Source organism: Danio rerio, chromosome 6 (genome assembly GCF_049306965.1).
Source record: "Danio rerio strain Tuebingen ecotype United States chromosome 6, GRCz12tu, whole genome shotgun sequence".
Classification (NCBI taxonomy): Eukaryota; Metazoa; Chordata; class Actinopteri; order Cypriniformes; family Danionidae; genus Danio; species Danio rerio.
The window spans coordinates 58,843,158-58,867,955 of NC_133181.1; the positions used below are offsets into that span (position 1 = coordinate 58,843,158).

The following is a 24,798-nucleotide window of genomic DNA, read 5'->3' on the forward strand; positions in this document are numbered from 1 at the left end:
GAAACTCCAGACGCACGCGAGCTCTGTTGCCCCGATGAAGGCAAGAGTTTACCGAACCACGTAGGCGCCGTTTTAAGCAATAGCCATGCCAATAAAGGCTTTTTATTAAGTTTTTCAAGTGCCTCAAACTTTTTTTTCCCGTTAATTCTGATGAATTCCTTACCCAAAGAGCCCTGATACATTAATTAAGCTATCCCTGAGCTCTTTTTGTATAAATTTTGCTTTAAAGATGTTTTCAGAGAGCTGTTGTCTGTGCACTCTCTGTCATTAAATGGCGAAAACATCACAACTTTTTCGTTCAGGATTAATTGGCCCTCAGAACAGACGGACGGATTTGTGATTGGTCCATCGCTCTGACAGCGACCAATCAACTCCAGCTTGTTTGCTCTGACGTCACCTCCACCCAGATTTTTAACGCCCACAAGCGGCTCGTGTGAATATAGTGTTGAGAGTCCAAAGCGAGTCAGCGAGTCGAGACTGTCCGTCAGAGGGAGTCACTGCTTCTGTCCCGCGTTTCACTTTGGATCGAGTTAGTTGTTCGTGCAATTAGTTTCGAGTCTCGATGTGCGTCAGTTTCTCTTCAGTTTTCCTCCTCCTTCAACACTGAGTTGATGCTTCACTTGTGCGCAGCGCGCGCCGGACTCTCTGGATTATTTTCTAGACCGCAAACTAACTCTTGCACAGATACACACTTCTGAGATCCAGCCTCACAGAAACAACATGTTGTGGAAATTAGCAGATAACGTCAAGTATGAAGATGACTGCGAGGTAAGAGGAACTGAGGAGGCGCGCGCTTTTTTATTTTATGCGGAGACGCGCGCATTTTGTGTGCTTATAATTTTAAAACGCGGAAATTAGATGTTTTCTATTTACAAATCGTATGCAAAGTGAGCTCTAGGGGAAGAAAAAAGTTTTCTAGAAGCAATGGTTCGCAGCTTGTATAACCATTACAATTTACGATGAAGAAAATAAGCAATAGTCTTATTTATTTTTACATTTTTAAATGCGCATTTGCACATCCAAAGACAAAATGCGTTCCTTAAAATATTATTTAACTACAACGCAAATGCATAAATCAATAAACACACTATATATATATATATATATATATATATATATATATATATATATATATATATATATATATATATATGTATATATATATATATATATATATATATATATATATGTATATATATATATATATATATATATATATATATATATATATATATATATATATATATATATATATATATAGGCTATTATCAAAATTTGTTTTGCATTTAATAATAATAAAATAGTAATCACAATGATTATAGGCTTAATAAAAATGTCAACGCAATTTCATTTCAGACGCAGTTATTGCACGTTTTGTCAATGCACATTTTTTGTTGGCCTGTATTTAAACTTACACTCTTTAAAAAGTGCTAAGTTGTCCCAACATTGGGTCAAGCAGCTATGGACAAACTCACATTTCAATTAAATTGACATTATGCTTTTTTACGCAGCAGTTGTACATATTTGACCCAGCGTTGAGTTACATTAACCCTGCTTTATTTAAGAGTCGCATCATTGTCCACTCACCGTTGTTTTCGATATCTGTTTTCAGGATGAATATGAGTGAAAACCTCGAAGACTAATTCCCGCGGTCGCCTAAGCTGTCTAGAAATGTCGCGTCGCTCTTTGTCATTCATGTGATTCTGGTGACAGTAAACTATCCGAGCAACTTGGCCTGACAATAGAAGTCATGAATGCACAAGAGCCGAACACCGACTCAAAAGACGAGCACCTCTGTTGATGTTTCAGTCATCTGAATGAGAAAGAGAACAAAAGACTTTGTAAAAATGTTTGGATAGGTAAAACTACACGTTGCATGTGATAACATCGAATTAACCGCGTTGATTTGAGTCAAATCTGCGATTTGATCAATAAACTTACAGTTTAAGGATGAAATTAATTAAGTAGCCTAATGCATGTTTTAATTATTTAAATAGAAAAAAATGCATATAAATTAAAGCAAGCAATGGTTTAATTCAGCCTTGCATACGTTATTATTGCAGGTATTTATTTATATACCTGTATTTATGACAAAGTGCGAGACAAAAGTGTTCAGGAATATAAAAGTGATTTAAAAACAGTTTTAAGAAGTTTTTGGTTTATTTAGATTTGAAAATATTGTTTTTGTTATTTTTATTAATCCAGATATGCATTTGTCAGTGTATTCATTTAATCACACAACCAAAAATCATTGCAGTTAATACAAAAATCCATAATTATATAAAAATATATATATTAAAAATTCCTTTATATTTACAATTATACAGATGCTTTAATCTAAAGCAATTTGAGTATAAAAGCTCTCAAATCACTAGAGAGGTGCAATATAGATGCAGTGTATATAGTATATTTGCTGAAAAACTACTTGTTTAAAAGGAGCCGAAACGACACAATTCTTAAGGGTTTTTGGGGACAACTTAATTGTTTTAAGTTTAATCCTCTTAAATTTGTAAAATCGATTTGTGTCAGGACAACATGGAGGAATTGTGTGTATAACCCAGACTTTTTTTTACAGTGTATATATAGATGCAGTGTATATAACATATGTTGCACTCGCTCAAAATAAGACTTTTAAAACTACAAGTTATTTAAAATGAACTGAAACAACACAATTCTTGAGGGTTTATTTCTTTTGCAACAACTTAATTATTTAAGTATCAAGTATTTATAAGTATGTAAGTTCAATCCACTGCATTTTCTAAAAACTTCAATTAGGTTAACTTGAATTCCTTCATGTTGTCCACAAATCAAACCCAGGATTTATTTTACAGTGCAGTATATTTTGCATTCACGATGTTCAACTCTTGAGTTTATTTCGGCCAACTTAATTGTTTTAAGTTCCATCCACCTAAATTAGTCCTTAAAACCTGTAATAAGTGTGTGGAAGCCAGCATTGTTTTCCAGTGTTGTGTATTTTACATTTACTTTCATTCACTTGCTGTTTGTTCAAACTACTTATTTAAAATGATTTGAAACAACACAATACTTGAGTTTCTTTGGCACAACTTAATGGATTTAAGTTCAATCCACTGCAATTTCTAAAAACGAATAAGTTAACTTGAAGTGTTGTCCACAAATATGAACACAAATCAATTTTATGGAAGCCAGCATTTTTTACAGTGTATATTTTGCATTCAAAATTCACAATGCTTGAGATTATTTTAGCCAACTTAATAGTTTTAAGTTTAATTCACCTAAATATTCCACTTAAAACGAATAGGTTAACTTGTACCTGTGTTAAATGTGTGGAGCCCAGCATTTTTAACAGTGTGATATAATTTGCACTCACTTTCATTCACTTGCTGTTTATGTAAACTACTAATTTAAAATCATCCGAAAGATTACTATTCCTGAGTTTCTTTGGGACAACTTAATTTATTAAAAACATTCCTTCATGGTGTCCACAAATCAAAATACAAATTAATTGTGTGGAGCCCAGCATTTTGTTTTTACGATATAGTATATTTTGCGTTCACAATTCATGAGTTTCTTAGGGCCAACTTAATTGTTTTTAGTTCAATCCACCTAAATTAGTCCACTTAAAAATAATATGTTTACTTGTACCTGTAAAAAGTGTGTGGAACCCAGCATTGTTTTACAGTGTCGTATATTTAGCATTCCCTCACTTTCAGTCACTTGCTGTTTGATCAAACTACTTATTTAAAATGAGCTGAAACAACACAATTCTTGAGTTTCTTTGGGACAACCTAACTGATTTAAGTTCAATCCTCTGCCATTTCTAAAATAAATAAATAAATAAGCTAACTTGAAGTCCTTCATGTTGTCCACAAATCAAAACACAAATCAATTGTTTGGAAGCAAGGTTTTTTTTTTTTTTTTACAGTGTATATTTTGCATTCGCAGTTCACAATTCTTGAGTTTCTTTGGGCCAACTTAATTTTTTTTTAGTTCTATCCACCTAAATTTGTCCTCTTAAAACTACTAAGTTACCTTGTAGTGCAGTACATTTTGCATTCACTTGCTGTTTGTTCAAAATGAGCTGAAACGACACAACTCTTGGGACAACTTAATTGTTTTAAGTTCAATCCACTTGCATTTAAGTGTGTGGAGCCCAGCATTTTTTTAACAGTGTTGTTTAATCTCTATTCCAGCAGGAAAGACATGATGTTAGCAGCAATGGGAACCCTCGGTTACCTCACATCCCTGCGGTGAGCCAGCACCTCTACAGCCCACCACCATCCCTTTCCCACCCCGCTAGCTCGGACTTCCAGCCTCCGTATTTCCCTCCACCTTACCAGCCTATACCATACACCCAACCCAGCGACCCATACTCTCATCTGGGCGACCCGTTTAACATCAACCCCATACACCAGTCTGCAAACTCCAATCAGCAGCAGTCATGGCCCGGACGGCAAGGTCAGGAGGGCATCGGAGGTCATGGTCGAAGCGGACTCGGAAGTCCTATTCTGGGCCTGGAGGGGGGCTCGTCCGGGATGCGGCGGGATGGTTTTAGGAGGCCAGAACTGCTGCCTCCGCATATCCATGGAATCGACTCTTTAGGCGACAACATTGGTTTGCATGATATAGGTCACGGGATGGAAGATGTTCAGGTGAGTTGATGTCAGAGCACATAAGTGCACAAACACACTTCAGAGTCATCATAAACTATATAACAGCAGGTTGACTGTGTTTATACAGTGCTCAGCATAATTAAGTACACCCCATTTTGAAAATTAATATTATTATCTATTTCCCAGTGAGAATATAGGCAGTGTATTTTGATGCATTTAAACAAAACAAATTTATTAAACAGATATATTTAATCAAATAATATTTTAGTCACCAAACATTTAGAAATTGAAAGATGATGCAATTAAATTCAAGCAAAAATAAATTACAAACTACAAAATTTAAACTAAATTATACTTTTTTTTTGCATCTCTTGATTTTTCCTCTTTTTTAAATTTGTATTTAATATTTTTTTATAACATAAAAATTTGGCTGTACTTGTTTTTGGATGGTTATCGTAAGTTATTTTTTTTTAGATAAGCTCCAGATTTGGCTTCAGTAACGACTATTCTCATGCAGTGGTTCCCAAAGTTAGGGTCGTAACCCTCTAGGGGGTCGTGAGACAAGGAGGGGGGGGTTGCTTGGTGATTTCCAAAAATATCATATATGTTATTAAACTATTCGAATTACCATATTTTATCCATAACCTAATAAAAATACTATTTTATACATAAAAAAACATGCAAATAAAAAGCCATCACTATTTCAATTCTTTTTCCACTGGATTGTGACCCCTGGGGTTATTACGCTAGATTAATGACACAACAGTAGTGTTAGGTGCAGCAGTTTGATTTTATGGCACAATGTTCAACTTTGACACCTTTGACACTGCACTCACATACATTACAAATAAAGGCTACGACTGAACATGGAGAATGATCTCCAAAAAATTAAACCGAGAATAGTGTTGTGCTGTAAACATTGTGATCACCATTTTCATTAAGTGAGGTTATTATTAAATTAAACAAATATTGACTATAAAAAATATTTTTGGTTGTTTTGTTTTGTATTGTATGGATTTTTTTGTGTTGTCAATAAGGTAGTTTATATAGCTCCTATTGGTGTGTGTGTGCAGCGTTGTGTGCAATGTTTTTAAGTTTAAAACCACCTCTGAAGGTAGTGGGGGTCGCGAGTCACTGGAATTGTAATTTTAAGGGTCGCGATTTGAAAAGTTTGGGAACTCCTGATCTAATATATATATATATATATTAAAATGTGAATTTAAAAGATAGATTTGTGAGGGGTGTACTTTAACTGTTGAAAGCTATTATTACTAGTTAATTAGTTAAAGTTATTTGTACCTAATAAAGTTATGATAACTAATAACCTTCACTGTTCTGAAAATGAATTTAATGCAATAATGTGCACCTATAATGTAAAGCTGCTTTGAAACAATAGGTATTGTGAAAAGTGCTAGCAAGCTAGAATTGAATTCGTCAATTCTAAGTTATTGTTTAGTATGAAGAGTTCAGATGCAAAAACTTCTCTGAGTGCCGACTGAAATTTTCCATCAAAACAATGAACATTTTTATTTTCCTTTGTTTATACTGTAAAAAACTTTCACACTATTCGTTGATGTTATGGCAACACAAATTGATAAAGTTAATTTATAATAAGCATAATAGTATAATAATAAAATAATGAGTGGCTTGAACATAAAATAATTAAGTTATCCCCCAAAAATCACAAGAATTGTGTTGTTCCAGCTCGTTTTAATAATTTCTAAGTAATTTGAACAAGCAGAGTATATATATATTTTAGTGTATGTTGAGGTTTTTTTCACCTTTTAAGTATGTATTATTCGTCATAAAACTGGAATTATTAAACCTACACACAGGAGCCTGATAAAAATGCTCATTTTTTTATCAGAGAAGTTGGGAAGAATTTAGTTTAGGACAAGTCATGCTATTAACAACTTGCTTATTACATGCCTAATATTAAGATATTAACTGTTCATTAGTAGGTATAAACTATGATCTTATTCTACATCTCTAATCCTACCCAAAACCCAACTTCTACCTTACAAACTATTAATAAACAGCTAATTAATAGTTTATTAAGCTAGTAGTGTGAGTTAATGCTTTATTAATACAGTGAATTGTGACCTAAAGTGTAACAGAGAATTTTTTAAAGGCGACTCTTCGTGTGTTTGTGTATATATATATATATATATATATATATATATATATATATATATATATATATATATATATATATATATATATATATATATATATGTATATGTGTGTGTGTGTGCGTGCGTGTGTGTGTGTGTTTATATATATATATATATATATATATATATATATATATATATATATATATATATATATATATATATATATATATAGGTTTAAGTCTATCTTAAAAGGATAGTTCATTTAAAAATGAAATTTCTGCATCATTTACTCACCCTTTACTTGTTTTAGAATGTTGTGAGATTTTTTTTTCTTCTGTTGAACACAAAAGAAGATACTTCAAAGAATGCTGGAAACCTGTGACCATTGACTTTCATAGTATTGTTTTTATTCTAATATTAAAGTCGATAGTTACCAGTTTTCATCATTCTTCAAAGTATTTTATTTTGTGTTGAACATAAGGGTTTGGAACCACTTGAGAGAGAGAGAGAGAGAGAGAGAGAGAGAGAGAGAGAGAGAGAGAGTAAATAGTCAGTAAATTGTGTAATTTTTGTGTAAACTAACCCTTTAATTTCTAAACAAAGAGAAACATAACACATTACTTTCCTTAAAGAGTAGCTAAGTGGCACACTCGGGTTACACTTTACAATAAGCTTGTATTAGTTAATGTTAGTTAAAGCATTTACTAACATGAATAAACAATGAACAACACATTTAATACAGTATTTGTTTATGTTAGATAATAGAAATACAGTTGTTCCATGTTAGTTCATGTTAACTCGCAGTGAATTAACTCATGTTAACAAGCATTAATTTGGATGGTAATAAGGAACTACCATTAATTAATGCTGTACAAGTATTGTTCATTATTTAATAAATACATTAACTAGCTTTAACTAATGAAAGCACATTGTAAAGTGTGACTGTTACTTGTTTTATCTCAATATATTACTATTAAAGTTGCTTTGCTAAACACTGTTTATTTTGGGAATAAGAGGACATACTGATGCATTTCCTGCTCATTTTGTTTTATTGCAGCACGATGGTGATCACAGTATTATAATCCCAGATCATACGGTCATCAAAAAAGGTTGGTGGCATTTTTGTTTTCATACATGTATCAATGCAGAGCTCAGATGTATGTTGTGTATTTGAATGAGTGTCTTTTTGTATTAAATGTTTCTGTGGGAAAACAATAATAATGTACAAAAACATCTGCATAGACTTTAGATTAATATGAGCTAATTAAACTTGCATGCATAATAATGTTTAATAATTAGTATGAATAAATCAATTAAATATGCATATTCCATGCAAAGTTAATAGATTTGAAACTGCATGTAATGTCAAACAGCCCTCTGTAATTTTGAATGCGTCTACAACCTCTCAAGATTAATCTCTCATTTGCATTAAAACATTTTGCAATCATCTTACGCCGTGCATGATTTGCATTGGCTCAAATCTTCACAAAGACTTGCTTAAACCGCGTTCAGACTAAAAAGAAATCTCACACCTTTGCTGTCAGGGGGGGAGAACCGAAAGTCCAGGTTTAGGTAGGCGTATTTGAGGTGGTGCTGGTTCATACATATATCACTAATCCTTTTGGTCATGTGGTCCATTTAACTAATCTGGCATTGATCCGCGAGGCATTCTGACACTCTTTCAGCATGAATGGGAAGCCAAAGAAAGGATTCCTCTCAAAATGGCAGACCAGCCAAAGTTGTAGATGTTGGGCAATCCTTAAAATGGTGTGTTTGCTCAGAGAGAGGAGGCCTAGGCCTGCGTTTTAGTCTTTTGAAACAGAGCTGAACACAGTGTGAACGCAATTCTGCCTCACTACACACACACACACACACACACATGCATGAGAAGACAAGAATCAACTGTAGTCGGGGTGTGGCTGCTTTTAAACATGTATTTTGTTCAGTCATATGCTGTGACATGAAATCTTCCTAAATAAGCAAAAGCGAAAGACAGTTTTGAACATCTGTTTATTTTGTGCTATCATTAGTCGCTCAAAAGGATGGTTTATATCAGTGCTTCTCCACTGTTTTTCCCCCCATAGGAATTTTCATCTCAGGTTGATTTACGCGAGCAAAAAATGTGTCTTTAAAAGAGTTTGTTTAAAACTATTGACTTTAGTTTTGTCAGGTTTGTCATGTTGAATGCATGTTCAGGTTGACGTCTGTATAATCAGTAGCTTCTGCACTGTAAGAAAATCTTGCTGCCTGTATTTTTTAGATGAGTCAGCTTGAATATTTCTGGTCATTTCAGCTTGCATCAATTAAACTTTGTTTAACTTAAGAAAAAGAGTTGAAACATGTTTACCTCTTTAAAATAAGCAGGCACGCATTGACATTCAGTGAAAAAAAAGGATTTCTGCAGAATGGTTGCAAATAAAAATATGTGGGTTGAATTTAAACACATTGAACTTAATAATGCTCAACTTAATTTGTTTATTTAAATTCAGCCCAAATAAATTGTTTACAACCACTTCATTTAAAAATGTTAATAAAGGCAAGAAATCATCTTTGAATCATTTTTTTTCAGTGTATAATGTTAATATTAGGTTACATTTTGACCAAAATTCAATGTCTAGTCGGTGTCTAAGGATGCTGTTTTGATTTCTGATTACGACGGTAAATGACGTTGATTTTAGGTTTTGTTGGAAAGTGACCAAAATCCAACGTCGAGCCAACATCTTAAACCAGCATCATGATGATGTCAAATGCTGACATTTATTCGTCAGGTATGGCAACCAAAATCCAACATCTGATAGACGTTATAGTGGTAACATCCACATAACGTCAAGCTGTAACATCATATAATGTCAACCTGATTTTCATTTCCAAACAAAATGCAACATCCCACGATGTTGGCATCATGTTGACGTCCTGTGCCTGCTGGGAAGTGACAATTAAATAGCATTTTATGACTTTTTGTCTTATCATTTTTATCCACTCAAAAAAATCTTGCTCCCTGTATTTGAATCAATTAATTTTTCCGGTCATCTCAACTTGCAGCAATCAAACTGAGGACAAATATTGTGTAACTTTAAAAAGTTGAGTAAAACCTGTTGACCTTTTAAAAAAAAAAAAAACATTTTGTTATGATTTTTGTATTATAACTTTCACACACACTTAAAAAATGACATGTGTTGTGTTAAAAGTACTGATTTAATGACACCCGTGTTGTAGTGGTTAGTGTGTCGACGAATGCACTCCCGTGCTCACGGCGACCCGATTGGGATTCTCATCTCTCGGTCCTATGCCGATTCTTCCCATCTCTCTGCTCTCCATGCTTACCTGTCAATACTCTCTACTGTCTGGTCCAATGAAGGTGAAAACCCCGAAAAAATTATTATAAAGTAAAAAAAATAATAATATTAATAAAAAATACTGATTTAAAATGAGCTGAAACCACACTAGCATTCAGCTTTTTGCAGGACAACTCAATTGTTTTAAGCTCAATCTACTTAAATTTGTCAAATTAGTAAATTAACCTAATTCCTTCATCTTTACCTTTTTAAAATAAGTCAGATAAGCAACAGTTAAATAAGAAACAAAAGCATTTTGTTATGGCTGTTTGTCTTTTCATTTTGACACACTCAAAAAAAATATTGCTGTCTGTATTTGTTTAGTTGTGTCAACTTAAATTTTTCTGGTCATCTGAACTTGCATAACTCAAACCGAGTACAAAATATTGAGTTAAACTTAGTGTAACTTAAAAAAAAATAGGTGAAAACATGTTTACCTTTTTAAAATAAGTTAGAAAAGTAACAAAAACATTTTTGTCTTATTATTTTTACACTCAAAAATAACATATTAAAACTACTCATGTTAAATAAGCAGAACTCACACAATTCTTCAGTTTTTGGGGGACAACTCAATTGTTTTAAATTCACTATACTTAAATTTGTCAAATTAGTAAGTTACTTAATTCCTTCATGTTTACCTTAAAAAAGTCAGATAAACAGCATTTAAATAAGGAATAAAAGGTTTTTGTTATGACTGTTTGTCTTATCATTTTTACACACTCAAAAAATCTTGCTGCCTATATTTGTTTAGTTGAGTCAACTTAATATTTGATACAAGCTAAGATGACCAGAAAAGTTAAAAGAAATAGCTGAAACCTGTTTACCTTTTTAAACTATGTTATAAGTAACAAAAACATTTAATTATGGCATTTTGTCTTATTTTTACTCACACAAAAAAAGACGTGTTGTTTGTTCAAACTACTTATGTAAAATGAGCTGAAACCACACTATTCTTTAACTTTTTGGGGGACAACTCACTTGTTTTAAGTTAACTCTACTTAAATTTGTCAGATTAGTAAGTTACTCAGTTCCTTCATGTTTACCTTTTTAAAAATAAGTCAGACAAACAACAGTTAAATAAGAAATAAAAACATTTTGGTATGACAAATCATTTTTACAAAAACATCTTGCTGCCTATTTTTCTTTAGTTGAGTCAACTTAGTTTTCTTAACTTGCAGCAATCAAACTGAGTACAAATATTGAGTTAAACTTTGTGTAACTTAAAAAAAAACTGGTAAAAACTGTTTACCTTTTTAAAATAAGTTAAATAAGTAACATTTTGTTATGATATTTTGTCTTATCATTTTTACACACACAAAAAAGTGACATGTTTGTTCAAACTACTTATGTTAAATGAGCTGAAACTACACTATTCTTTAGTTTTTTTTGGGACAACTCAATTGTTTTATGTTCAATCTACTTAAATTTGTCAAATTAATAAGTTACTTAATTCCTTTATGTTTACCTTTTTTTTAAAAAAAGTCGGATAAACAACATTTAAATAAGGAATAAAAGTATTTTGTTATGACTGTTTGTCTTATCATTTTTACACACTCAAAAAAATATTGCTGCCTGTGTTTGTTTAGTTGAGTCAACTTAATATTTGATGCAAGCTAAGATGACCGGAAAAATTTAAGTTAAACATAACTTTAAAAGAAAAACCTGTTTACTTTTTTAAACTATTTTATAAGTAACAAAAACATTTAATTATGGTATTTTGTCTTATTTTTACACTTTGTTTGAACTACTTATGTAAAATGAGCTGAAACCACACTATTCTTCAGCTTTTGGGGGGACAACTTAATTGTTTTAAGTTCAATCTACTTAAATTTGTCAAATAAATTAACATAATTCCTTCATCTTTACCCTTTTAAAACAAGTCAGATAAACAACATTTAAATAAGAAATAAAAGCATTTTGTTATGACAAATCATTTTTACAAAAACATCTTGCTGCCTATTTTTCTTTAGTTGAGTCAACTTAATTTTTTAATCATCTCAACTTGCAATAATCAAACTGAGTACAAATATTAAACTTTGTGTAACTTAAAAAAATAGGTACAACTGTTTACCTTTTTTAAATAAGTTAAATAAGTAACATTTTGTTTTGATATTTTGTCTTATCATTTTTACACACACAAAAAAGTGACGTTTTTTCAAACTTATATAAAATAAGCTAAAATCCACACAAGTATTGCGTTTTTGGGACAACTCAATTGTTTTAAGTTCAATCTACCTAAAGTTGTCAAAATTAAAAAGTTAATTTAATTCACAGAAATCGATTATATGGATCCCAATATTTTTAACAGTGCAGTTGCATGAACAATGTAGAGTTTAATAATTAGACTCATGACCATTCTCTCTTTAAAAAGTCAATATTGAAAGCTCTGCATGATCTTATAATAGGTTTATTTTACATTATGGACTGGCTCTAGAACTGCACCCAACAGTTGATAATTAATTCCAAAGGCATGCATCCATTTTTTCTTTGTTCTTCTTTGAAGTTCTAGTTTTGCGCTTCTTACTTTTGTGTTTCCTGCTTCGCTGTCGAATGTGAGAAAAATGAGAAGAATGTTAAAACACCCATCAAAGGGGATTTACAGATGCACTAAAGATCACAATCGCGAGACTATTTTCTTTACTGCAGATACTCAACTTGAGATGCTATATTGTTTGCTGGCCTTGAAGTATAATTGGCTGTGTTGGCTTGCAGTGTGTTGAGGTCAGGAGCTGATTGACAGATTCTGGTGTGCATTTTATTCAGTCAGTAATTTAGATTTGCTTTTCAGTCACCAGAGTGCCTTGCTGAATTAACGTCTATGTCAATATTTTAGCCAGTGTAATTACAGCATGCACGACTCTTCTGAGATGCGCTGTCCCGTTCTGGTTCATAGCAAAATTTATGTCACACGTTTCTAGCATAAATCTCAAGCATCTTCACTTGTGCCACCTCAGCCTCCAGTTTGTATTAAATAAACCATTTTTCGAAATAAACTCTAAATGCTTGGATATTTTGATTGGATATGAATGATTGGATATTTTGCATTTATAAATTTTGATTGTTATCAAGTTGAACTGGGGTGCGTTTCCCAAACAACGACGTAACTGGCGGCTGAACTATTATAGTACGATGCATCGTTTGGGAATAGAACGATGTAGTGACGAGAGTCTATGTTTCTAACTACAGCTCCAAAGGTGTAGTTGCAAGCATAGAAGTTTGCGACGCAGTTTGTGAACGTTTGTTGGAACAACAGATTGGGGAAACACCAAATCAACAAACTATATTTGTAACGACACAACTTAATCTTAATAAAAAAGATTCCATTATTCATCTCATTCATTCATTCATTCATTTTACTTCGGATTACTCCCTTTATTTATCAGGGGTCACCACTGCTGAATGAACCGCCAACTATTCCAGCATATGTTTTACACAGCTGATGCCCTTCCAGCCGCAATCATACACTACTACACACATACACTAGGACCAATTTAGTTCATCCAATTCACCTATAGCGCATGTGTTTGGACTTTGGGGGAAACCGGAGCACCCGGAGGAAACGCATGCAAACATGGGGAGAACAGGCAAACTCCATACAGAAATGCCAACTGTTCCAGCTGGGACTTGAATCAGTGACCTTCTTGCTGTGAGCCAACAGTGCTAACCACTGAGCCACCGCATCACCCAACTGTATAGTCAAAAACTAAATTGAATAAATTAAATCGGCCGTAGTGTATGAGTGTGAATGGGTGGGTATGGGTGTTTTTCCAGTACTGTGTTGCAGCTGGAAAGGCATCCACTGTGTAAAACATATGCTGGATAAGTCGCGGTTCATTCGGCTGTGGCGACCCCTGGTGAATAAAGGCACTAGGAGAATGAACGAATGAATTCTCGCAATTAACAAACCATTTACTATGACTTTTTTGCTCCTTTATTTTGAATAAACTTCTTAATGTCTGCATATTATTAGTTGTTAGGTTTGTAGTTGGGTTTGGGTGTTGTTTAGGATTAGGGATGTAGAATAAGATCATGCAGATTATGTACTTTATGCACTGTGAAAATGATTGCTCTTGACAGCCAATGGCTATTAGGAAAACATGAAGGAGTTAAGTTAACTTAGTTTTTATTTACTTAAGTGGATTGAGCATTAAACAATTTAGTTGTCCGCACATCATGAGTTTGCCTAGTATGATGTGATCCTGAATTAGCATCTTTGTTAATCCTGGAACATGTAATCCATACTTATTCCCCACCTGTAAACCTTACCTGCCAACACTCCTGTTTTTCCAGGGAGTCTCCAGTATTTCAGACCCATCTCCCGCCACCCTCCCGTTTTGTTATTTTTTTTTCGTAATTTCAACCATCCTCCACCCCCACCCCCGGTCCTCAGCATTTTGGTACAATCTGTGAAACCCCCAGGTCCCCAACATTGGTATAGGATCCGATCGCAGTGGCCAACCGAAACACACTTTATAGTACAGTTACTAACACCACAGTACACAGTAACAGGTTCTCCACAGTTTTACTCTGACACTTCACACCCGAATCGAACCCCACCAGATTTTCAGGGTCAAATGTTGGCAGGTATGCCCTAAACCAGGGCTTCCCAAACTTTTCAGCCAGCGACCCCCAAAATTACAATGTCAGTGACTCGCGACCCCCATTTTTCAAGGTGGCTATACTGTAAATATACAAACGTTGCGCACACAACTATAGGCAAATATAAACATGAACATATTGACAACACAGAAATGCAACAGTATATTAACCATATAATGCTTTTCTATAGTCATTTATTAATTACATTTTAATATAAAAATTAAAGGCTGATGGCTTAATTTGTATGTTGTTGTTGTTTCTTTAACGCAACTATTAACTATCTTCTGTGGGTTATGAATACAAATATAGTAATTCAAATAACTTAATAAAATTTATTTGAGTTTTGGAAATCATCAAGCAACACCTTGTTAATGTCCCGCGACCCTCCAGGGGGTCCCGACCCCCACTTTGAGAACCGCTGCCCTAAACCCAACCTTCACAGTAAATTATTCCCAAAATCAGTGGGGAATAATAGTTGGGATTAGGGGTAGGGAATAGGTACGGATTACATTTTCCATCAAAAATGATGTTCCGGGATGAACATGGATGCTAATCCAGGATTGCATTGTACTTGGCTAAATCATGACATGCTTAACCTATAGTGTTACCATTACTGCATGTTTTAATAGAGTTAACAACATTTCAAAGGAACTTCAGACAAAGTTGTTGCTTAAACTAAAGCACAATGGAGAAAACTCTACCATGCATCCATATCTGCTGTATTTAATTCTCTCTGTGTTTCTGGATCAGTTTGTTTGAGCGCACCAATATGTTTCTCTCATCTCCAGGTCCGGTGTCTCTGCCCAAGGGAAATGCATTTGGGATTCCCTTTCAGAAAGAGTCCCTGCTGGGAATGGTGTCGAATCCCACTGAGGTCTTCTGTTCGGTTCCTGGCCGTCTCTCTCTTCTCAGCTCCACTTCCAAGTATAAAGTAACTGTGGCAGAAGTTCAGAGACGCCTGTCGCCGCCCGAGTGTCTGAACGCATCCCTGCTTGGAGGAGTATTGCGCAGGTGAGGGGTGAAAATATCTTAATTTATTCACACAAAGTAGGTGGATGAAACTCATGATGCAAATCTGCTCAGGTTACATATCAAACCAAAACCAAAAGCATAGATTACATGCTACTGTGACCGTACACTCTCAGAAATAAAGGTACGAGAGCTGTCGCTGGGGTGCTACCCTTTTAAAAGGTATACATTTGTAACTAAAGGGTTCTTTTTAATACCTCAAGGGTACATATTAGTACGTAAAAAAGTAAAAAAATATATGTCTTTTTTTTAGGTACTAATATACACCTTTGAGATATGACAATATGAACCCGTTAAGTATACAAATTGTTAACTTTTAAAAAAGTGGCAGCTCTCGGATCTTTATTTCTAAGAGTGTATTGTTATAATAATTAATGAAATAAAGGTCATATTTGTTGGAGATAGATACTTTTAAAAGTAATGCATTACAATATTGAGTTACTCCCCCAAAAAGTAACTAGTTGCGTTACTTGGTTACTTTTTGTTATAAGTAATGCATTTTGAGTAACTTTTGAGTAACTTTTTCTGACCTGGCTGAGGCCTAATCTCTTTCAGAACTATTTTCAATTAACAATGCACTGTATAACCTTCATTTAGCTTTAAAAAACACATCAAAGCATAATATTTTAGGATAATGTTATTTGAGAACTTCCTGACCCCAGAGCTCTACATGCCGTATATACAGATTATTGACGGTTTAAAGCAATGTGTTTGCTACTTTTGTACTATTAGTCTTAAGTAAAATCACTGTTCATTGAGACTATAATCCCCTTTACCTTTTGATCGATGGGTTCAAAATATTGAAAACATTCTCTCATTGACTGTGTGATTCATTGTGACCACTTTTAATTAAGCAATTTATTTTTAAAAGCTCATTAACTAAACTGAAAAGTAACTTGCAATAATTTTTTTAAAAGTAACTTAATTGTTATTACTTATTTTTTAAAATGTAATGTGTTCCTTTACTCGTTTCTTTGAAAAGTAATATTATCATGTAACTCGTGTAACTTGTAATCCATTACCCCAACACTGCTCATGAGCATTATATTATAATAATTAAAAATCTTCTGTGGTGGTACTTTTACTTTTATACCTAAAGGGCTCATATTTAAATCTCAAATGTATGTTTTGTTGACATGACATTGCATTTTGTCATGATTTAAAATACGCTTAAAAATGATCAAGCTGCTTGTTCTATCTACTTACTAAAAATTTAGTTGAAACAACACAATTCTTCAGATTTTTAAAACAGCTAAATGGTTTTACTTAATTAACTTAATGAACTTAATAATGTATTTGTGTTGGGACAACATGAATGAATTGTTTGGAACCCAGCATTTTTACAGTGTACAGTATAGTAAAAATAATGGTTAAACATTTATTTGGCTTCCATGGACCACTTATTACAAAAAAAAAAAATAAAAATAAATTATATTTACATTTAATAATATAATATAATATATAATATAATATAATATAATGCAATATAATGCAATATAATGCAATATAATGCAATAACAATATAATATAATTGAATAAAACAATATACTATAATAATATAATGGAATATAATATAATATAATATAATGTAATATAATATAATATAATATAATATAATATAATATAATATAATATAATATAATACAATAATAATATGATATAATGTAATATAATATAATATAATATAATATAATACAATAATAATATGATATAATGTAATATAATATAATATAATATAATATAATACAATAATAATATGATATAATGTAATATAATATAATATAATATAATATAATATAATATAATATAATATAATACAATAATAATATGATATAATATAATATAATATAATATAATATAATATAATATAATATAATATAATACAATAATAATAGGATATAATGTAATATAATATAATATAATATAATATAATATAATATAATATAATATAATATAATATAATATAATATAATATAATATAATATAATATACACAGTCAAGCCTCATTCATAAGTCAGGGGGAAGAAAAATAAAGAAATAAATAGTTAGGGCTAGACTTCGGGTTAGGGTTAACCCTAGTGAGAGTTGGAACATCAGACTTTAAATTATATAAATATAACAAATGTTTTTCCAAAAATCATATATTATAATTTAATATTAATTTCATAAATAAAATTTTAAATATATTTACTACCTGGTTGTCTACTACCCACATATTAGGCACCTAAAACCTTCAAAAATATATACTATTGTACTATTTATGTGCTAATGTGCATCAATATGGAGCATTTAGTTGCAAATATGTACCTTTTTAAAGCGCACTGCCCCAGTTACAGCTTTTTTTTTACTCACTTTGTTTTAATTTGTGAATTTGGGGCAAAATCTGATGTATTCTGAGATTTCGAGCATATGCATTCAGCACTCAGTGTAAATAAAGAGTCAGATTATCTGTGTTTGTTTATGCATCTGTGCAGGTTCATGTTTGGTACCACTGAGCTCCATTTGTGTGCGTAGGGATTAGCTGATTCTGTTATTAATTTCATTACAACAGTTGACACTTTGACCCATATGCCAGCCAGTAATGCTGGGATCAATGATGGGGAGGGGGTGATGGGGGGAATGCAATAGACACAACCTAATCTCATTGGCCTTTACTACTGGGAATATTGTTCTGTTCCCATGTGCCTGACGCAAACACGCTGATATTTGTTAAGTAGGTCATATAGCACAAGCGTTAGGAAAAGGGGTGGGTGTGGGGGTGTCAGACGGAAAAGAGGGCACTTACTCATGCCTCCTGCTAACCGTATTTTACCCCACAAGTGAAGGGTGATGCCAGGCCACAAATCTAGTCATGCATATCGCAGAGGCCAGAACAACAAGTGGAGATTTTGTCCGCACTTTTATGCGTGTTTGTTACGCTGCATTTTAAACACTTGAGCTGTGACATCATTTATTTCATGAGGCTGTTTATTCATGTGGATCTGGGTCCAAGACCTCTTTGTACTCGCATAACAGAAACAAAACAAATGGAATCCATGTGTTTCACCTGCAATAACCGAGGCTTTGCCCTCTTGGGTATTTCAGACAACCTTTTAGGAAAGTTGAACCTTTCATTACAATTAAGTGATTTCTGTGAAATGTTTATGCTTATTTACATAATAAAAAATAACTAGATATAATTCATTCATTCATTTTCTTGTCGGTTTACTCCCTTTATTAATTCGGGGTCGCCACAGCGGAATGAACCGCCAACTTATCCAGCAAGTTTTTACACAGCGGATGCCCTTCCAGCCGCAACCCATCTCTGGGAAACATCCACACACACAATCACACACACACTCATACACTGCGGACAATTTAGCCTACCCAATTCACCTGTACCGCATGTCTTTGGACTGTGGAGGAAATCCACGCGAAGGCAGGGAGAACATGCAAACTCCACAAAGAAACGCCAACTGAGCCGAGGTTCGAACCAGCGACCTTCTTGCTGTGAGGCGACAGCACTACCTACTGCGCCACTGCCTCGCCACTAAATATAATGCCATTCCAGTATCCCAAGACTTTTGTTCATCTTCAGAACACAAACTAAGATATTTTAGACGACTTTCTAGCATCCTTCATAGACAGCAAGGGTCTTGAGGTGCTCAAAGGAAACAGAAACATTATCCAAATATTTAGCGTGACTTCAGTGGTTCAATTGTAATCATATGAAGCTCCAAGAACACGTTTGCGGGCTAAAATGGCTTTGTTCTTCCACAATCAATCAGGGTGTGCATTTTTATTCATTTATTCATTTTCTTGTCGACTTAGTCCCTTTATTAATCTGGGGTCGCCTCAGCGGAATGAACCGCCAACTTATCCAGCAAGTTTTTAAGCAGCGGATGCCCTTCCAGCCATAGTAATCATGCACCCTGATGCAATAGAAAAGATAGCAAACAGAGTCATTTTTAAAACAATTTGGTGTACAAAATTGTTCTTGCAGCTCCACATGATTACAGTTGAACCACTGAATTAACGTGTGAGGTTTATTGGTTCCCTTTCTGGACTTATTGGGAGCCTTAACTGTCTATGAAGGATGAGAGAGCTCTCAGATTTCATCATAAATGTCTTAATTTGTGTTCAAAAGATGAAGGAAGGCCTTAGGTGATTGAAATGACATGATTGTAATCAATTAGTTACAGAATTTTCATTTCTGGGTACTAATCCTTAATAATTTAGAGTATATGAAAAGTAGAGGTGGCACGGGGGCTCATGGTTATCACTGTCACTTTACAGCAAGAGGGTTGCTGGTTTGTGTCCTGGCTAAACAATTTGTCATTTCTGTGTGGAGTTTGCATGTTCTCCCCGTGTTGGCATGGGTTTTCTCCAGGGGCTCCGGTTTTACCCACAGTCTAAACACATGCGCTATAAGTGAATTGAATAAGCTAAATTGGCCGAGGTGTATGTGTGTGAATCAGTGTATTTGGGTGTTTCCCATTACTGGGTTGTGGCTTGAAAGGGCATCCGCTGTGTAAAACATAAGCTGGGTAAGTTGGCAGCTCATTCCGCTGTAGCGACCCCTGATTAATAAAGAGACTAAACCAAAATTTTGATGTACGAAATGTTCTTGCAGCTTCGTAGGTTTGCAGTTGAACCACTGAAGTAACGTGTGATGTTTTCGGTTCATTTTCTGGACTCTTGGTGTCTAAGGAGGATGAGAGAGCTCTCGCGTTTAATCTAAAATATCTTAATTTGTGTTCAAATAATGAATAAAGGCCTTAGGTGGTTGTAATGACATGTAACAGAATTTTTGGGTGCGTTGCAGTCCTTGCGTTGCACTTCCAATTGGGTTTTCTTAATAATCGTGATGAAATACTGCACCCCTGGTTGGGAGAACATCTAAGGCAGGTTTAGTATAAGGAATCAATATTTTTGGGGCGTCTCTGTGGCAGAATTACTGCATTACTGGTCTGACATGGTGGTCAGTAGTTTCATGTGAGCACAGATATTTTTTGTGATGACTGCGTTTACAGAGTTATTAGTCTCACTTTTTTAAGGTACATTTTTCGCTATTAGCAACTCATTGACTATAGGACAGGTTTAGCATAAGGTCAATAATCAAATGTACTGTTTTCAGTGTGCTTACATATCATTTCTTTTATTACAAAGGGCAAAATCAAAGAACGGTGGTCGATCCTTGAGGGAGAAGCTGGATAAAATTGGGTTGAACTTGCCGGCGGGTCGCAGAAAGGCTGCTAACGTCACATTACTGACTGCATTGGTAGAAGGTAAGCACTTTTCAACCAGTTTTTACCCGTTGTTAACCACCCGTGTGAGTTTTATTGTGTATGCCAAGAGTTTGACCAGTGCTACTGGATAATCTGTGGAGTATGTTATGAAGTTCTAGACTCAAAATGTTAAACTGTAATGTACAACATGGTTTTGCCAATGTTCTGGCTCCAGTTTACAGTTCGAACAGTTTAATTCAATTCATCTTTATTTCTCTAGCGCTTTTTATAATGTAGATTTTGCCAAAGCAGCTTAACATAGAAGTTCTAGTAAATTGAAACAGTGTCAGTTCAGTTTATAGAGTTGAAGTTCAGTTTAGTTCAGTTCAGTGTGGTTTCATTTTCACTGCTGAAAGTTCAAACACTGAAGAGCAAATCCATCAATGCGCAGCTCCACAAGCCCCGAACCAAGCCAGTGGCGACAGTGGCGAGGAGCAAACTTCATCTATTGACGAAAATGAAGGAAACAAACCTGGAGGGAAACCAGGCTCAGTTGGGCGAGCAGTTCCTGGGGAACAGTTCAATGCTTGATCTATACTCTAAAACAAATGCTGGGTTGATAGGAAAATCCAACCGTTGAGTTAAAAAAAATGTCTAATTTAATTGAGAAAATCATCAATATTTTTATATAGTGCAGATTAGGTTTGCATTGGATTAAATTACAACATGATTTTGCCCATGTGTTTGCTCCAGTTTACAGTATGAACGGTTCAGTTCTTAATGTTGAAATATTATACTCTACAACAAAGCTTGGTTGCTGTAACCCAAAGTTGGTCAATTATGGAAAAACAGAACCATTAAGTTAAAAGTCATTGCAATCTGATTGAAAAAATTAACCTAATGTTGGGTTTGTCCATTTTAATGCAATGTTGGGTTAACGCAAGCCATTATATTTTAGAGTGTAGATTAGATTTACATTGGTTTAAATTACAACATGATTTTGCCCATGTGTTTGCTCCAGTTTACAGTTTGAACGGTTCAATTCTTGATGTTAAAAAGTAAAAAAAAAAAACTAAAAAAAAAAAAAACAAAGCTTGGTTGCTGTAACCCAAAGTTGGTCAATTATGGAAAACAGAACTGTTGAGTTAAAAGTCACTCCAATTTGATTGAAAAAATAAACCTAATGTTGGGTTTGTCCATTTCTAACGCTAAATTGGGTTAATACACACAATTATTTTTTTAGAGTTTAGTTCAGATTTACATTGGTTTAAATTATAACATAATTTTACCCATGTGTTTGCTCCAGTTTACAGTTTGAACAGTCAAAATGTTATACTGTAAAACAGTGTTTCTCAACTGGTGGGTCGTGACCCAAAAGTGGGTCGCAGGAACATTTTGTGTGATCAAAAAACAACAAAAGTTTGATTTTTAATTTATTTCGCTTATATCGGACTTTTATTTTGAAATGCACGTGGGACAACCGTACTGTTTGACAAGTGAAATTTCAGCGCAAGTACAACCCCGGATATGTAAAATATGGATTTACTTATATTGACGACAAAAAAGGCTTAAAACCTCAGTGTGTCATATGTAGTGAGGTGCTCTCACAAGAGAGCATGAAACCTGCTAAATTAAAACGAAATTTAGAAACCAAACATCCCAGTTGCAAGGACAAACCTGTGGACTATTTTCAGAGACAACTCTAATAGCTGAGGGCATCTCAAAAGTGCCGAACATCTTCATGTTCAAAACAACTACAGGCACTCCACGCATCGTACTGTGCTCACCGTGTAGCAAAGACCAAGAAAGCCCACACAACACCAGAAGAGCAAACAACTGGTGATTGTTATAAAAATGGTTGTGATTATTTTAATAATTTTACTTTAATTTGCTGGTTTCTGCTCAGTTCAACCAGATCAGTGTTAATGTTTTGTTAACAGTTCAGTTTAGTTAATGGTAACTTAGCTTTTCCTTACCCTAACCACTGTGTACAGTATTTGACGTTTTTACTCTGTAATATTTCTATAATTTGATAGATTTTGTTAAATGACAGCAGTAAAATATAGTTTATTTGTAAGTCTTGGTGATTTTCTTTTGATTTATTTGTCACTAGTTGTGTAGGTTAACAAATAAATACAAATAAATTATAATTCCTAAAATTATATTGTAGTTCCTAAAAATTTGGGTCGCGGCTTGATGACCATGTGAAAATGTGGGTCCCATAGGCAAACCAGTTGAGAACCACTGCTTTAAAACAAATGCTTGGTTGATGGAAAAACCCAACCAAAGTAAATATTATTTTTTTGGAGTTAAATACTTGGCTGTTGTAACCCAAAATCGATCAGTTATGGAAAATCAGAACCAATGAGGTTAATGTCATTTCAATTTGATTGTAAAAAATTAACCAAATGTTGGGTTCATCCATTTCTGACGCAACATTGGGTTAACACAACCCATTATTTTTTTGGTGTAAATTAGATTTAAATTGGTTTAAATTACTCCCAACATCATAGTTAACTGGGTCACACTCTACAATAAGGTTCATTAGTTAATGTTAATTAATGCATTTACTAACATGAACAAACAATGAACAATACATTTACTACAATATTTGTTCATGTTAGTTAACGTTAGTTAATGAAAATACAGTAGTTCATTGTTAGTTCATGTTAACTCATGGTGCATTAACTAATGTTAACAAGCATGGACTTGGATGTTAATAATGCATTAGTAAATGTTCAATTATGATTAATAAATGCTGTACATGTGTTGTTCATGATTAGCTCATGTTAGTAAACGCATTAACTAATGAACCTTATTGTAAAGTGTTACCGTTAACTGATCCTCCCAGTGTTTATGTTTCGAGATTCAGTATATCTACAAAATAGTTTTCTCTCAAGCTTCCAGAGAGAACTAATATACTTCCCGACAGCACGCAAAGGTCAAGCATGTTAGCGCTTCCCATGCATTGGCAGCGGAGTCTCATTTGTGCATGCAAGTGATCTGTAATTTCTTGACATTTCATCTCCACTTTTACCTTTTCGCCTGAGTATAGCTAACCAATGAGTCACGGAGACATTAGCGCAAAGATCACGAGTTAACTAACACCAGGAGCGATGTTGAATACTTTTAGCTTTCTCTTTTAATGTCACCATTCTCACCACTAATGGGAGCATGGGTCTGAAGCAGGAACATGACTAGAAGGCGTAGTTATTTACAGACCTTCAAAGCTGAATTAGGGCTTGTTATCACATGTTCGCTAGCCGAGAGGAGAGACTGACCTTAAAGACGACGACTGTGAATAATGTGCTAGTCTATCAATAAGAGCCTGTTGGGTCTAGGGGACCGTTAGATGCCTTCAGCCATGAAGGCTCATTAAAAGACATGCAGTGTGACCACCGCTATCCACAATACAGAGTCTATTCATCTGAATTCATCGTAGCTTAGAGAGGAGATATGATGCTATTTTGAGTCACTCGCAAAACTGAGGGTTTGGATCCGACAGTGACTCAGTCATGTGGTTCATCGTGAGTCACCTGATTCCCATCTGATCCTGTCTACAGGTGAGGCCGTACACCTGGCCAGGGATTTTGGGTATGTCTGTGAAACGGAGTTTCCCGCGAAGGCCATTGCTGAATATCTTGGCCGACCACATGTGGAACGCAATGAGATCAACTCTCGCAAAACCATGCTGTTGGCAGCCAAGTGAGTAAAATATACTTTGTTCCTATCATTTCACATAAACCCTTGAAGGTGGGGTCAAATTTACCTTTGCTTAAACAATTTTGTGAGTGTATTTCAGCTCTTGTCCATATGAAGAGATGCATTTAGCTTTATACAATACAATTTCGTACCATGTAAGTTAGGGATGGGACTGGAAATTGATGTCTTGTGACTCCTGGATTGATTCTTAGATCTT

General features: G+C 34.1%; 1 protein-coding gene across 5 annotated transcripts in view; it reads left to right on the plus strand.

The window, feature by feature from the left end:
- tfap2c (transcription factor AP-2 gamma (activating enhancer binding protein 2 gamma)) overlaps positions 1–24,798 on the plus strand; it is a 40,378-nt gene that overhangs the window by 7,928 nt on the left and 7,652 nt on the right. For 2 of the 5 annotated variants that reach the window (XM_073952910.1, XM_017356481.4), the window contains exons 2-6: positions 4,173–4,631; positions 7,767–7,818; positions 15,432–15,654; positions 20,821–20,939; positions 24,443–24,584. In XM_073952910.1, coding sequence (XP_073809011.1) covers positions 4,515–4,631; positions 7,767–7,818; positions 15,432–15,654; positions 20,821–20,939; positions 24,443–24,584 — 653 coding nt within the window. In that variant the 5' untranslated portion in view covers positions 4,173–4,514. Of the gene's footprint in view, positions 1–465; positions 769–4,172; positions 4,632–7,766; positions 7,819–15,431; positions 15,655–20,820; positions 20,940–24,442; positions 24,585–24,798 lie in introns of those variants that run through there. The other 3 variants (XM_021476852.3, NM_001008576.2, XM_021476853.3) reach the window with 3 other exon arrangements.